Genomic DNA, 13,309 nt, shown 5'->3' with positions numbered 1-13,309 from the left:
CGCTGCTCCCGCCGTTCGCCGAACCTGCCGCTCGGAGAAAGCTAAAGGACCCCCCCCCCCCCCCCCCGCCCCCCTCGCGTTTTCCGGGAGGGGGCCGACCCCCTGCCGGAAAGTCAAGGGGTTAACCCCCTGCTGTTCCGGCAGGGGGTTAACCCTCTGCTGTTTTGGCAGGCGATTAACCCCCTGCGTTTCTGACAGGGGGTTAACCCCCTGCGTTTTCCGGCAGGGAGTTAACCCCCTTGTGTTTCCGACAGGGGGTCGACCCCCTGCCAGAAAACGGAGGGGGTTAACCCCTGCGCTTTCCGGCAGGGGGTTAACCCCCTGCATTTCCGAAAGGGGGTTAACCCCCTGCGTTTTCCGGTAGGGGGTTTAACCACCTGCCGTAACAGGCAGGAGGTCAAGCCTTTCCTGCTCAGGCAGGGGGGCGACCCCCTGCTGTTCTGGCAGGGGGTCGACTCACTGGCAGAAAGGCTGGGGGTCGACCCCCTGCCCGAACAGCGGGTCAGTTAACTCCCTAAGTTTCGTAAGGGGGTTAACCCCCTATGTTCCATAAGGGGGTCAACCCCCTGCCGGAACAGCAGGGGAGTCGACCCCTTGCCAGAACAGTTTTTTTTTTGTGATGACTTCGTTTTAAAATAGTGTTTTTTTGTGCTGATTTTTCAACGGAACCAGCTCGTGCTCAGCCATCTGTGGTAAGTAAGTGTCAAAAATAATGCAAATCGGGTAAATACCCGTGGTGAGTAAGTGATGCAAGCGTATCACTTGTTATTTAATTTATTAGATATAACACTATATTGTTCATACACTCACTTAGTTGTTGATATTTAGGGTTGCTTCGTTGGAGTTCGGAGATCATGTTGAGCATGATTTTAATGTATGAATATTGAAGTGTTCTTATTTTTGGACTACAGAGTCCATGCTAGGCATGGTAGTAGTTAGTGAGATATTGAAGTGTGTTTGTTGCAGGTACATGTTTGCCATTTGTTTGATATGAATGATTACAATGTATTGCAATGTTTGATGTAATTGTATCCATGCTTGCATGTAACTTTCAATTTGATTATGACTTTCATGTGAAATTGTATAATGAAAGCATGTTTCAAATGATTGTATCGTGTCATTAATAGTTTGCACATGAAAATATTAAGTTATCAATGCATGCATCAAAATTTTTGTTATTGTATGACATCATATATTGCATGATAAATTTGATATGTTCTTCATCGTAGCATTCTGATTGTTCTCTTTTAATTCGTTAGACTATTATTTGTAACATCATAAAAAAATGACTGTAAACTGTGAATGGAAGTACCGTAGGATAGTGGACAATGAGTTATAGCATGAATATATGGATGGTGTTGACAGTTTTATTGAATTTGCAACGGCAAGTGTCAGTACAGTGGATCCCACAGGTTAGATTAGGTGTCCCTGCAAGATTTGTAAGAATAATCGATTTGTAGAACCTCATAGCGTTAGACATCACCTATACAAGAAGGGTTTTGTGAGTGATTATCAGAACTGGATGTTTCATGGAGAAGAATTTAGAAACGATTTTGATGCACGGGTGAATATGGTTTACGATAATCCATATACGGATTTGATATTTGATGCCGCAGAAACAGAACTGGGTTCTGCTATGAGTTCTAGTGATGTAAGAATTGTCGTAGATGAAGAATCACCAAATGATGCAGCTAGTAGATTTTATGATTTACTTAGAGATGCTGATGAGCCACTTTGGAACGGTTGTGAGAGTCACACTATCCTGTCTGCAGTTCTTCAACTAATGAATTTAAAGTCCGAGTATAATTTGAGTCAATCATGTTTTGACCGTTTGTGCATGATTGTGAAGAGTATGTTGCCCAAAGATGAGAAATTACACAAAATTTCTATCGTGCAAAAGTTAAGGTCAACGCTCTAGGTATGGGTTACAAAAAGATTGATGCTTGTCCAAATCACTGCATATTGTATTTCAAGGAGCAGGAAAACAACATATCATGCCCGTCATGTGGGCATCCTCGGTTCAAGCCAAAGACAAGAGGCAATGGTAGCACGAGATCAAATGAAGTTTCATACAAGTTGCTCCGCTACTTTCCTATCACTCCTAGATTGCAACGATTGTATATGTCTTCAAGGACATCTAAACACATGAGATGACATGCAAATAAAGTTCGACACGATGAAAACAAGATCACGCATCCTGTTGACGCTGAAGCTTAGAAGCACTTTGATCGTACTCATCAGAACTTCGCAATGGAAGTGCGAAATGTTAGACTCGGTCTATGTACAGATGGATTTAATCCATTTGGGGGTAGATCAACTCCATACTCATGCTGGCCAGTATTTGTAACTCCATACAATCTTCCACCAAGCTTGTGTATGAAATGTCCAAATCTTTTCTTGTCTCTATTGATCCCTAGTCCGACCTCACCTGGCCAAAATCTTGATGTATATCTAAGGTCATTGATTGATGAACTAAAAGTATTGTGGGATGACGGTATTACCACATATGATGCCTACAAAAAACAAAATTTCAACATGAAGGTTGTTGTTTATGGACAATCAATGACTTCCCTGCATATGGTATGCTATCTGGTTGGAGCACACATGGGAGGTTGGCTTGTCTGTACTGCATGGAGGATTCCAAAGCTTTTAGATTGAGGCATGAAAGGAAACTTTGCTGGTTTGAGTGCCATCGTCAATTTCTACCCAGCGACCATCCATTCTGACGACAAAAGAATGTGTTTAAAGCGGGAACAACTAAAACAGAAGGTCCATCCTCAAGATTGTCTGGCATAGAGATTCTAAGAAGATTGCGATATTTTCTATATGTATTAACAGATGCCCGATGTCCTACACCCTTACGTGGATTTGGGAAGGATCACAATTGGACGAAGAAATCTATTTTTTGGGAACTACCGTATTGGCTGACCTTATTGATACGACATAATTTGGATGTGATGCATGTGGAGAAAAATGTGTTTGATAATGTGTTCAATACAATAATGAATGTTAAAGAAAAAATGAAGGATAATTCGAAGGCCCGTATGGATTTAAAATTAATATGTAAAAGACCAGAATTGGAACTCAAAGAGTATAATGGCAAAGTACTGAAACCAAAGGCAAAGTACGTGCTCGAACCTGATCAAATAAAACATGTATGTCAATGGTTGAGACAACTGAGATTTCCAGATGGATATGTCTCTAACATTGCTCGGGCTGTGAAGATTGACGATGGACAGTTATATGGGTTGAAGAGCCATGATTGTCATATTTTTATGCAACGATTGATACCCCTAGCATTCCATGATATGTTAGACAAACCTATATGGGGGGTATTGTCTGAGTTGAGCAGATTTTTCAGAACATTGTGCGCATCGAAGGTCGTAGTATCAGATGTAAAGAATCTCGAGGATTCTGTCATCACCACTATTTGTCTGCTAGAAAAGATATTTTCGCCAGCATTTTTCGATGTTATAGAACATTTGATCATACATCTGCCATATGAACTAAGGGTTGGTGGCCCTGTGCAATATCGATGCTTGTGCCATATGAACTAAGGGTTCGTATCAGAGAAGGCGAGAACAACGACGATATGTATTTATTCTATTAATAATCATTGCAATATGCAAGTTATCATAATGTTATCATTAATTATTAATGCATACTTTAAACATTATTTTGTAGGAGGCATATGAGCAACAAATGGTAGAGCGATATAGAGATGACGCTACTCAGCATCCATCATTTGATCCTGCAGCATGGGTGACTGCAGCAGGTGAACCCAAAAAATGTCGTGTTCGAGTTTGGGAGTAATCTGAACACTTCACCAGTTATTGCTTCTTCCAGTTACGGCTCACAGGCTACTTTCGCCGACATAAGCTCCAAGTAGCAGCCTATTCTTTCCGGTGATGATGTACGTCAGATCATTAAGGACACAATGAATGACTACTTCCATGACACTGTCGCCCTCTTTCTCCGAGATGAGATCACCAGTATTGTGCTGAATAGAGGATCTTCGATTGCAGGTCCCTCTCAGGTATAATCACATATTCAGTTTTTTGACTGCCTTAGCACACATATGAGCATGATAGAATCACATATATAACTTTTTGTCTGCCTTAGAGCACATATGAGCATGATAGAATCACATATAGAGTTTTTTATTGCCATAGAGCACATATGAGCATGCTATAATAACATATAGAGTTTTTTTATTACCTTAGAGCAGATATGAGCATGCTATAATCACATATAAAGTTTTTTGCCTGCCTTAGAGCACATATGAGCATGCTATAATCACATATTCAGTTTTTTGACTGCCTAAGAACACATATGAGCATGATAGAATCACATATAAAGTTTTTTTGACTGCCTTAGAACACATATGAGCATGCTTTAATTACATATTTAGTTTTTTGACTGCCTAAGAACACATATGAGCATGCTATAATCACATATTCAGTTTTTTGACTACCTTAAAACACATATGAGCATGCCAAAATCACATATAGAGTTTTTTTACTGCCTTAGAACATATATCACTTATGATAGAATCACATATAAATTTTTTTGCTTTGCCTGCCGTAGAGCACATATGAGCATTCTATAATCACATATTCAATTTTTTGACTGCCTTAGCACACATACGAGCATAATCGAATCACATATATAGCTTTTTGTCTTACTTAAAGCACATTTGAGCATGGTAGAATCACATATAGAGTTTTTCTAACTGCCTTAGAACACATATGAACATGCTATAATCACATATTCAATTTTTTGACTGCCTTAGCACACATATGAGCATGATAGAATCACATATATAACTTTTTGCCTGCCTTAGAGCACATATGAGCATGATAGAATCACATATAGAGTTTTTTTATTGCCTTAGAACACACATGAGCACATGATAGAATCACATATAGTGTGTAATTTATTTCATTATATTTTGTTTATCAATAATGACTGTTCTTTTCTTGTGTAGGCTGCTAGCGATAATCAGCGTAGCGGATCTGAAGGGACAAATAAAGGCAATGAACAAGAAGACGCACAAAATCTTGGCGATGATTAGAGAACTGTGTTGAAGAAGTTCTATTTTTTTATGTTTCCTAATTGTAATTGTTGAATTGTAAATAATTAAACTTGTTAATTTTAAGGTGGCACGATTAATTGTTGTAGATTCCTTTTATGTGGAATTTTTTGTGTGGTTTGTTTTTTAGTTACAGGAAATATAAATTGTACCATTCTCGGTATTTAATTTTCAAATAATTTTTTTAAATTTTTTCGTGTTTTCGATAGATTAGCGACGGAACCATCCGTCGCTATTCATATAAATCTAGCAACGGACGTAAATCCGTCGCCAAGTCGTGGTCGTCGTTTAGTACCGACGAATTGGCGATGGAATACAGCGCTCGTTATTCTGTCGCAATTAGCGACGGACCTGGCGACGAATTTATTCTATCGCCAGTTAGCGTCGAAAAATTTGCGACGTAAGCATACCGTCGACTCGTCGTCGCTAATCCTTCGCTATGCCTGTTAGCGACAGATTAGCAACGGAATGTAGTCGTCGCTAATCTACTGCTTTGTTGTAGTGGTCGCGCCCAGACCGAGCCTTTATTCAAAAAACAAAATGTATTTGGTCTGGGTTCGACCCAGACCGAGTCAGTCTGGGTCCGACCTAGAACAGACTGAGTCAGTCTAGGTCCGACCCAGACCAGACCGAGTCGGGTTGGGTCCAACCCAGATCAGAACCCGATTCGGGTCAAGAAAGAAAAAATAAATAAATAATAATAAAATAATAATAAAGTAAGAACCGGTTCTAGTCGAACCGGTTTATGATGTTTGGTTCAAACCGAACCGGTTTGAACCAAACCGGGTCGGACTGAACTGGTTCGAGTCTAACAGTTCTTAGTCCGGATCCAGTTTGAACTGGACTTGCTCTAGATCCAGATTGACTGGTCAACATAAGTGTGGATCAGTCTTAGACCCATATCAGAATCGGGTCTGGATCTGGTCAAACGTCTCTGGATCCAGTCAAATAGTTCTAGATCCAGTTAGAATATTCTGGATCCAGTTTGACTATTCTGGATCCAGATAGGTAATGGATCTAGTTCCAAGCAGACAGAGATTGGATCCAGATCAGAATTAGATTCAGATCGGATCGTAAGATAGTCTCGAGTTGTCCTGAAATCTGAAATGATCAAGATATCCATTTGGATACTCGAGATCCATTTCAGTAAAATGGACGTAACTTTGCACTCTGAACTCGAAATTGAGTGAGGTTTGGTGCATTGGACTCGTATTGAAAAGGGAAATCCGTTGGTCTATAAAGTCCAGCCAAATTAGTGATCCAAAATTCGAGATTTCTTGAGTAAGATTTGATAGGGGTATTTTGGTAATTTTGTAAGAGGTTTTATGAATTAATTCAAATATATTACTTTAATGACCAGATCCTACTGTTAGAGCATCTTGAGACTCACTTTCGGTGAAAGTACAAGGTTCGCACTTGAGGTGAGAGATATTATGAGCAATTCTTAGAAATAAATAAACATTTTTACGTTGCATGTATTTGTAATGTTATAGATGTTATGTGATCAGCATGATAGTTTAGAATGAGATCATGACATGCAAGAAACTTCCATGCTTGACATTATGAGTTAATTTATATACATAATTGTGTTGATATGCATGTTAATTGTGATATGTCATGCATGATAGAAAGAAATTAAATTATGATTGCATGTTTACATGATCGTTGAATATCATGCATTGTGATGAGACTAAGTTTAAATTAGAGTCTCATTTAGTTCATTCATGTGATATGAATGAATATTTTGAGATTATCATGTAGGACCCCTTAAATTCTGGAAGTGGCGACCTGTGGCAAGGGCTACCTGGTTCGCGATCAGAGTGCAGCCACCACGAAGAGTGGGCCGTCAGTGATTTAACGATGTAAAGACACTACATCATTGCATGCTAAGTGAGAGAGGTGTGAGTCTTAAGGTCATCATGAGATTAGGAATGAGATTTTTGTGATCAGTCACAACATCACTCGTGAGAGAACGAGTGCATTACAAATTTGTGAATGTGGTTCAATGTGTGAACTTAGTTATGACTTAGGGTTGCACTCACACTGGTTTGGGGAATCTGGAGGACCATGGATGGTTGATAACCATCATGGTTAGGATGTAGCATGAACCATACCGAGATTGAGAGCTTGACCTCCCGGCTAGCTACCGGTGAGGTCCCCGTGGTAGTTCACTGCAGTGCCTTGTGGTCCGGGGACCACTGGAAGTGTATGGTTCATTGTCTTGACAACATGTAGAATTGGGGTATTCTACGGGGTTGCTATGATCATAGACGGCTATAACTGTTATAACCGTCCTAGTGATAGTTTGTTGTGAGAGAGTATTTGAGAAAATTAATGGGGGGTAATTAAAATATACAAACATGTGTGATGTGTTGAAAACTAAACTAAGACTAGGGGCTTAGAGCCCACTACAGTTGTAAGTTTAATTGTTATTTGCTTATAATTATTTCTTATTGAGTTGTAGACTCACCCCCCATGTTTAATTACAACTGTAGGTTCCAGACATTAGACCAATCAGGTTGTGAGCAACTTCTTCTTTTTCAGCAGAGCATTTGGTATAATTTCTTTTCATTGTCATTGAAAATAATGTAATTGTTTTTCTTTTGTTATGAATGGTAAACATTGTAAGGAAAAAGTTGATTATGGAAATAAAATGAAAAAGTTTTTTTTTTAGCGACGTTTTCTCTGTGTAAACTTTGTAGTCTTTCTCTTTGGGAAGTAATACCAACCAAACTCGGACTCTTGAGGTCCTAGATCGGAGTGTTACATCTTATTTGTAGATTATTGGTCTCACAAGCTCTTGCAGTGATTTATCACCCACTAGAAGTCACTGGAAACCCTTCTAAAAGATTTCATTCCTTGTCTCTCTTTACCTTCCTGAACTTTAAGTAAATCAATACATCAGTCAACAAGGATTAACAAAATGAAGAAGCTGACTAATATTTGCATGATTATAGTAAATACGATAGGATTACATTGAAACATACATGGCTTTGTACGGATGCTCATCCTTGTAGATATGATTATGGTTAACGGAAGCCAATTTCTTCATATTCTTGTTAATGGAAGAGCATATTCGTTAATTTTACCAAGAAGTATAAGCTAAACATCTCACGCACAGAATTTATGAATGAAACTGAGATGATTGCATATGTTCTCTTTTCATTTAGGTTTTCTTCGTGGGCAAAAATTCTTTAGTGTTAGGGCTAAGACCAAGAATGGCATGTGTTTACAACATTAAAACGACCTCACCTTGTAACAAATTAATAATGATAGAGAGAAGTCGCCAATGGTTGAAGTATAGGAGCTTAGAATCATTTGCTTGCTTCAGCTAGAGCAATATCAAGTCATACACTAGTTTAATGGTGGCATACCCATGCCTAGTGGATACATATACAAGAAACAACCTGTGAAAACTGTACGTGAACGACTAAGAACAGAAGGAAAGCGTACAAAGAAGGTTGCGGTTCTAGCAGCAGGACTCTCTTATTGCAAGATAAAGGGGCATAGCATCATGAGCAATCAGCCTTTGTTTTTATGAGCAGATTGACTGCTCATGATGTTATATCGTTTCATTAAGCTTAGGCGTGCTAGAAAGGAACTTCATCTCAAAGAAATCCTCCACCAATTGCTGCTGCCCAAAAATCAGCTCCATTTTCACTACCAACTTGTAGAGTGCAAGAAACAGGCACAAGACACAGCCCTCTACTCCTCAGGTCCTTCTTCGGCTCATCCTCTGCCTTCTGTTAGATACAAAAATACTAACAATAAATTCATGATTGATAACGAAGACAACCGAAGATAACGTGTAAATAGATGCCAGTTCTCATGCATGCACAGACGTGCACACTACACACACACGCGCACACACACCAAGTCCTCTTGGATACTACAATTTTGCAAACAGCATAAATGTCACATGTGACTCAACCAAGAGGCAGGTTTACTAAGTAGGGTTGGTAAACAAGCTGAATGAACTGAACATGATGTGCACAAGCTTCGTTCATTTTTATGATGTGTCGACCCAAGCTTGAGCTCATGACGAGCTTCACTTTAATGAGCCGAGTTCAAGCTTGGTGAATTAGAAAGAGTGCATTATTCCAAAATTAAAAGTAATAGGATTAGGATTCTATGCCTATTGAGCCAAACTTAAGCTGACCCGCTTATAAAAAAAATACATTGACTCAAAGCAAGAGGCAATAGAATCTGAACTTCAAACTAGCTGCTTGCAAGCCGAACATACTTCATCTATTTATTTTACACTACATTATTTGTTACAAAATTATCTTAAACATATATGCCTCTATTTAATAAACTTGTATGAGCCAAACACCTGTTCCTTGTATTCGATGTGCCCAGCCTATTTTATGAGTTTCCCCAAGCTCTTTACAAGCCCAACCATGAGTTCCTTATTCTGTTTACCTGACCTACTAACAAGCTTTCTTTTTGTGTATATTTACGCCCGTGTGCAAGTTGTTAGTTTTGGATTTTATGCAATAATTAAAAATAGCTAGATGTTGAATACTGCAAAGGAGTTACCTTTTGTTGAAAAGAACTAAAGGCAACTAAAAGGCATCATTGATCAAGAGAATGTCAAAATGAAATCCATTTGGTGGTGGTAGTTTAGATTTTCTTTTCATGAGCAAATATCATGAATAACTAGAATTTGGGGCTTGCGAGGTAGTTTTGTACCTGGTCTGATGTGGTTCTCCTCTTCAAGCATGATTCGCTCAGTAACTGTGTGAAAAGGAAGGGGTATAAAAAAAATAAAAGAATTAGCACAAGTTGCACCTTTTTTTCTTCGATTACGAAATGATTCAGTGCTGATATTTGGATATATTCTCACTCATGCTTTTCAATTTTAACAGAAAAATCAAAGGCTGTAAAGCTCAGCACACTGCTCAATACATTATATGTGAAGGCGTTGCAAATAAAATAATAGTCTTTACAATCGATCCAATAAAGCTCACCTGTCCTTGGCCTTCGGGGAATTTGCAACCGCCTCTCTCACCTTGTACCTGACACACCCAAAAAAAAAATCGTCTCTCTCTCTCTCTCATATTGTGGTCATCTCTTAACTAAATAACTGTTTAGGTGTTGTAACTTACAGACTGTGTCAAACTTACTGAGGCACTGTCCATGTACGGAGAGCTAAGAGCCTGCAAACCATAAGGAGAATATTTGAGCTTGACTATGCTAACTTCAAGAACTAAAGATGACCATCGATTTTTTTTTACTTTTGTTTGTTTTCGTATGTGTGTGTGTGTGTGTGTGTGGGAGAGAGAGAGATTCTTGGTTTTGTTTGTAAGTTGAAAATGAAGAGAAGGGAGGCATCACCGCGATTTGACCCTGAAGGAATCTGATATACCCAATAGCTTCCAGCAATACAGACGCCGTGTCAGTCTGCAAAAGAAACCGCCCATCTAGCATGAGACCCCAACAACAGCATAAGTTAAAAACTGAGCCATGAAAGAAAAAAAAAAGTAAACACAGAAACAAAATATATAAATAAATTAATAGTTATTTACTTTTTTGTTAGCACAGAGGCAACTCTTCTTTAGCATTTTTACTGAAGTAATTAATGTAGTGATTGACATTATGAAATTTCATTGTTTGTTGAGCTCGAAAAGTTTGCTTTCCTTCTTTCAAACACTTTTTTTTAAAGCAAGCTGGGAATTAACCCTTCGTGGATTCAAGACTAAGATTGTCTCGGTTGGGAAATGCAACTTCCACTAGTTATTCACACGGGCTCCGCACACATGGCTAAGTGGGTTAGTTTAAGGCATTGATCCTAAAGGATATCAAGAGTTCCAGAATCTTGGGTTGTGCATCTCTTGCTACAAGGCTAAAGGCTAAAGCCGCTGGCTCCCTGCTGGGCGAGGCCGGTGGTCTTGGGGTTTTACACCATGGGGCATTGCGACCAGAACTTGGCAAGACTTTTCAGCGCCGTCTCCCATCCCTGAACGGTTTTTCCCCGTAATAAAAGAAAAAATAATCTAGCTATCTTATTGGACTACCAAATCCAATCATAAATTTACTATTTAAGCTAATACCTTTCCAAAGGGAGAAACAAGTTGGTGTAGTGCTGTTATTCTGTCACCCAATTTCTCCTTTCTAACCTGCAAAACACAAGAAAATATGGTAAGGAGACTCCATTTTTGGTGTTGCCGCTTTTTTGAAACATTTTGAAATACTCTGATCAGATGGAAATTATGACCTTGAATGTAGACTGCCCTTGACCGGTGGCCTGAACCTTAGCTTTCTTAGGTGCTGCACCTGTTGCCGAGCTGTTGCACTGATTTAAAAAGAAAAGAGAATGAAATCATTTATAAAGAGAAGTGGTAATGATAATCACTGATTGAGAAGAATGATAGCTTCCTATTTTAACTTCCTTCAGAAAGGATGATACTTTCCTATTAGTTTGCCAAAAGATATGTATATCTACTCTTTCTCTTTTGCTGAGATAATATGTTGTATGACAATAAATCTCCCAATAAATAGTCAACTTAATACACCATCGATGTATAAGAATCAAGCTAGTGATATTTTGTCCTCCTTTTCTTTGTTTCTGAGCTTCCTACTATAGAACCATAATATGCATGAAATTTGATTTTTCAGCAGTGAATAAGCCCCAAAGCTTATCCTACTTAATATCAATGAGTTCAATTTGTAATTCTGCAGGTAAAAATTTTAATTTTTTATTGACTTCCTTTTTCTCTTTTTTGTTTCATTAAAATGGTATTCAAAAGATTTAGTAATTACTTCCTGTGAGCGATCTGATGGGTGGTGTCGCTTCCCTGTCTTGCCATTGGAGAAATCAACAAGATTACTGCTATAGCTTGTGATACAAGAGCTAGGTGAAGAGACAAGGTGATTGACCTGTGGCCATGTTCTTGTTGTCTGAAATTCTTCATTATGGTGCTGTTGAGATTCATTACGATGAGAAGAGTAAACCCGACCAGCATCAAGCTGCTCCTGCTTCACTTGCGCCATGTAGTGTGCACTAGAGGAGGGAATCAGCATCTGGTCTTCCCAATTCAACATTTTTTTCACATGGCCATTTCCATAGCTAGCTCTCTCATCTTCACCCACCAAGCCCTCTCTGAAAAAACCCACAAAAATTTAGAACCTCTTATGCACATATATTTAATACAAAAGAAAATAATTCAAAGATTTTGAAAAAAGATAAGATGGTAGTCGAAGCAAACCAATTCATGTCATAGATCAACAAAAACAAGCACTCACGAGAGAGAGATTAGAATAGTAAATGCAAAAAAGAAGAGTTTGTTAAATTAATTTAATTTAAATCATAAATCCACAAGAAAAAACACGAGAGAGAGAGAGAGAGAGAGAGAGAGAGAGAGAGAGAGAGAGAGATCACAGTAGTAATTGACTCCAAGAGTCTGGAAAATCTTGGCTTTCGTTCCATGGTGAGTTAACAAGAAGTGAAGATGGAGGTGGGTATGGATGGATCAAGGAGGTGGAGCAAGTGTGGTTAGGTAGCAAAGTATTTGGTGGTGGTGGGTGAGGAGGATTTAGAAGTGGAGGAGGTCGGACGCTGTTGGGGTTCCACCAAGTGGGGTTGCCGCCCATCATCTGTTGCACCGGCGAGGTCTGCAACATCCCACGGTTCATGATGCCGTTAGCTCGAGAGAATTTTCCGGCGGCCTGAATCTGGTCGGTGTGGTTGGTCTGTGGTATCTTTTTCCTTTCTTTTCCTGCTTCTTTTTTGGATGGATGGGATGAGATTGAACTGAGTCTCTAATGGACTCATTGGAATGTTTTCTTGTTGTTATTATTGTTTCTTTCTCATCTTTTTTCGGTAAAAAATAGTTGTTTTTTAACTTTGAATTTTCTGTTTTTTTACTCTCTCTCTCTCTCTCTCTCTCTCTCTCTCTCTCTCTCTCTCTCTCTCTCTCTCTCTCTCTCCATGTGCTTTTGCTTTATCACAAAGTAGGAGCAGAAAAGGTGGTCACAGTGTTCCCAGACGAAAAGGAAAATGTGTTTCTAATAAAGCTTAAGAGAATGCTTAGGGTTAGCATTAGGTTTTCACTGGTTTTCGGGCGGACCGGATCAAGTTTAAGACTCGGGACATAAAACCAACTCGGGTTTTCTTTCTCTTCTTTCAGAGACTGATATAAGTAGAAAGTAGGGTACCCTAGTTGCAGCCTCACACAGGGATACTGCACTTTATTCCTTTGTCGTCTCCCTCAGTCT

The 13,309-nt window shown here is 39.1% G+C and overlaps 1 protein-coding gene across 3 annotated transcripts; it reads right to left on the bottom strand.

The window, feature by feature from the left end:
• Positions 1–8,395: 8,395 nt before the first annotated feature.
• On the bottom strand, positions 8,396–12,853 carry LOC149828786 (transcription factor bHLH68-like). 3 transcript variants are annotated; one of them, XM_090016970.1, is made up of 9 exons: positions 12,474–12,853; positions 11,972–12,194; positions 11,310–11,387; positions 11,146–11,211; positions 10,430–10,495; positions 10,219–10,251; positions 10,063–10,110; positions 9,785–9,829; positions 8,396–8,835 (listed from the first exon to the last, which is right to left on the bottom strand). In XM_090016970.1, the coding sequence occupies exons 1-9, from the start codon at positions 12,725–12,727 to the stop codon at positions 8,701–8,703; spliced, it is 948 nt and encodes a 315-aa protein (XP_089873096.1). In that variant the 5' UTR covers positions 12,728–12,853; the 3' UTR covers positions 8,396–8,700. The 3 variants fall into 3 exon arrangements, with proteins under 3 accessions (XP_089873096.1, XP_089873095.1, XP_089873097.1); XM_090016969.1 differs by having other exon boundaries at positions 10,201–10,251; positions 12,474–12,852; XM_090016971.1 differs by having other exon boundaries at positions 10,430–10,515; positions 12,474–12,849.
• Between the last annotated feature and the right edge of the window lie 456 nt (positions 12,854–13,309).

This window comes from Nuphar pumila, chromosome 9 (assembly GCF_984573655.1).
Source record: "Nuphar pumila chromosome 9, dmNupPumi1.hap1.1, whole genome shotgun sequence".
NCBI lineage: Eukaryota > Viridiplantae > Streptophyta > Magnoliopsida > Nymphaeales > Nymphaeaceae > Nuphar > Nuphar pumila.
Note: the sequence above shows the minus strand (reverse complement) of the source record. Positions and strands in the feature narration are given on the sequence as shown.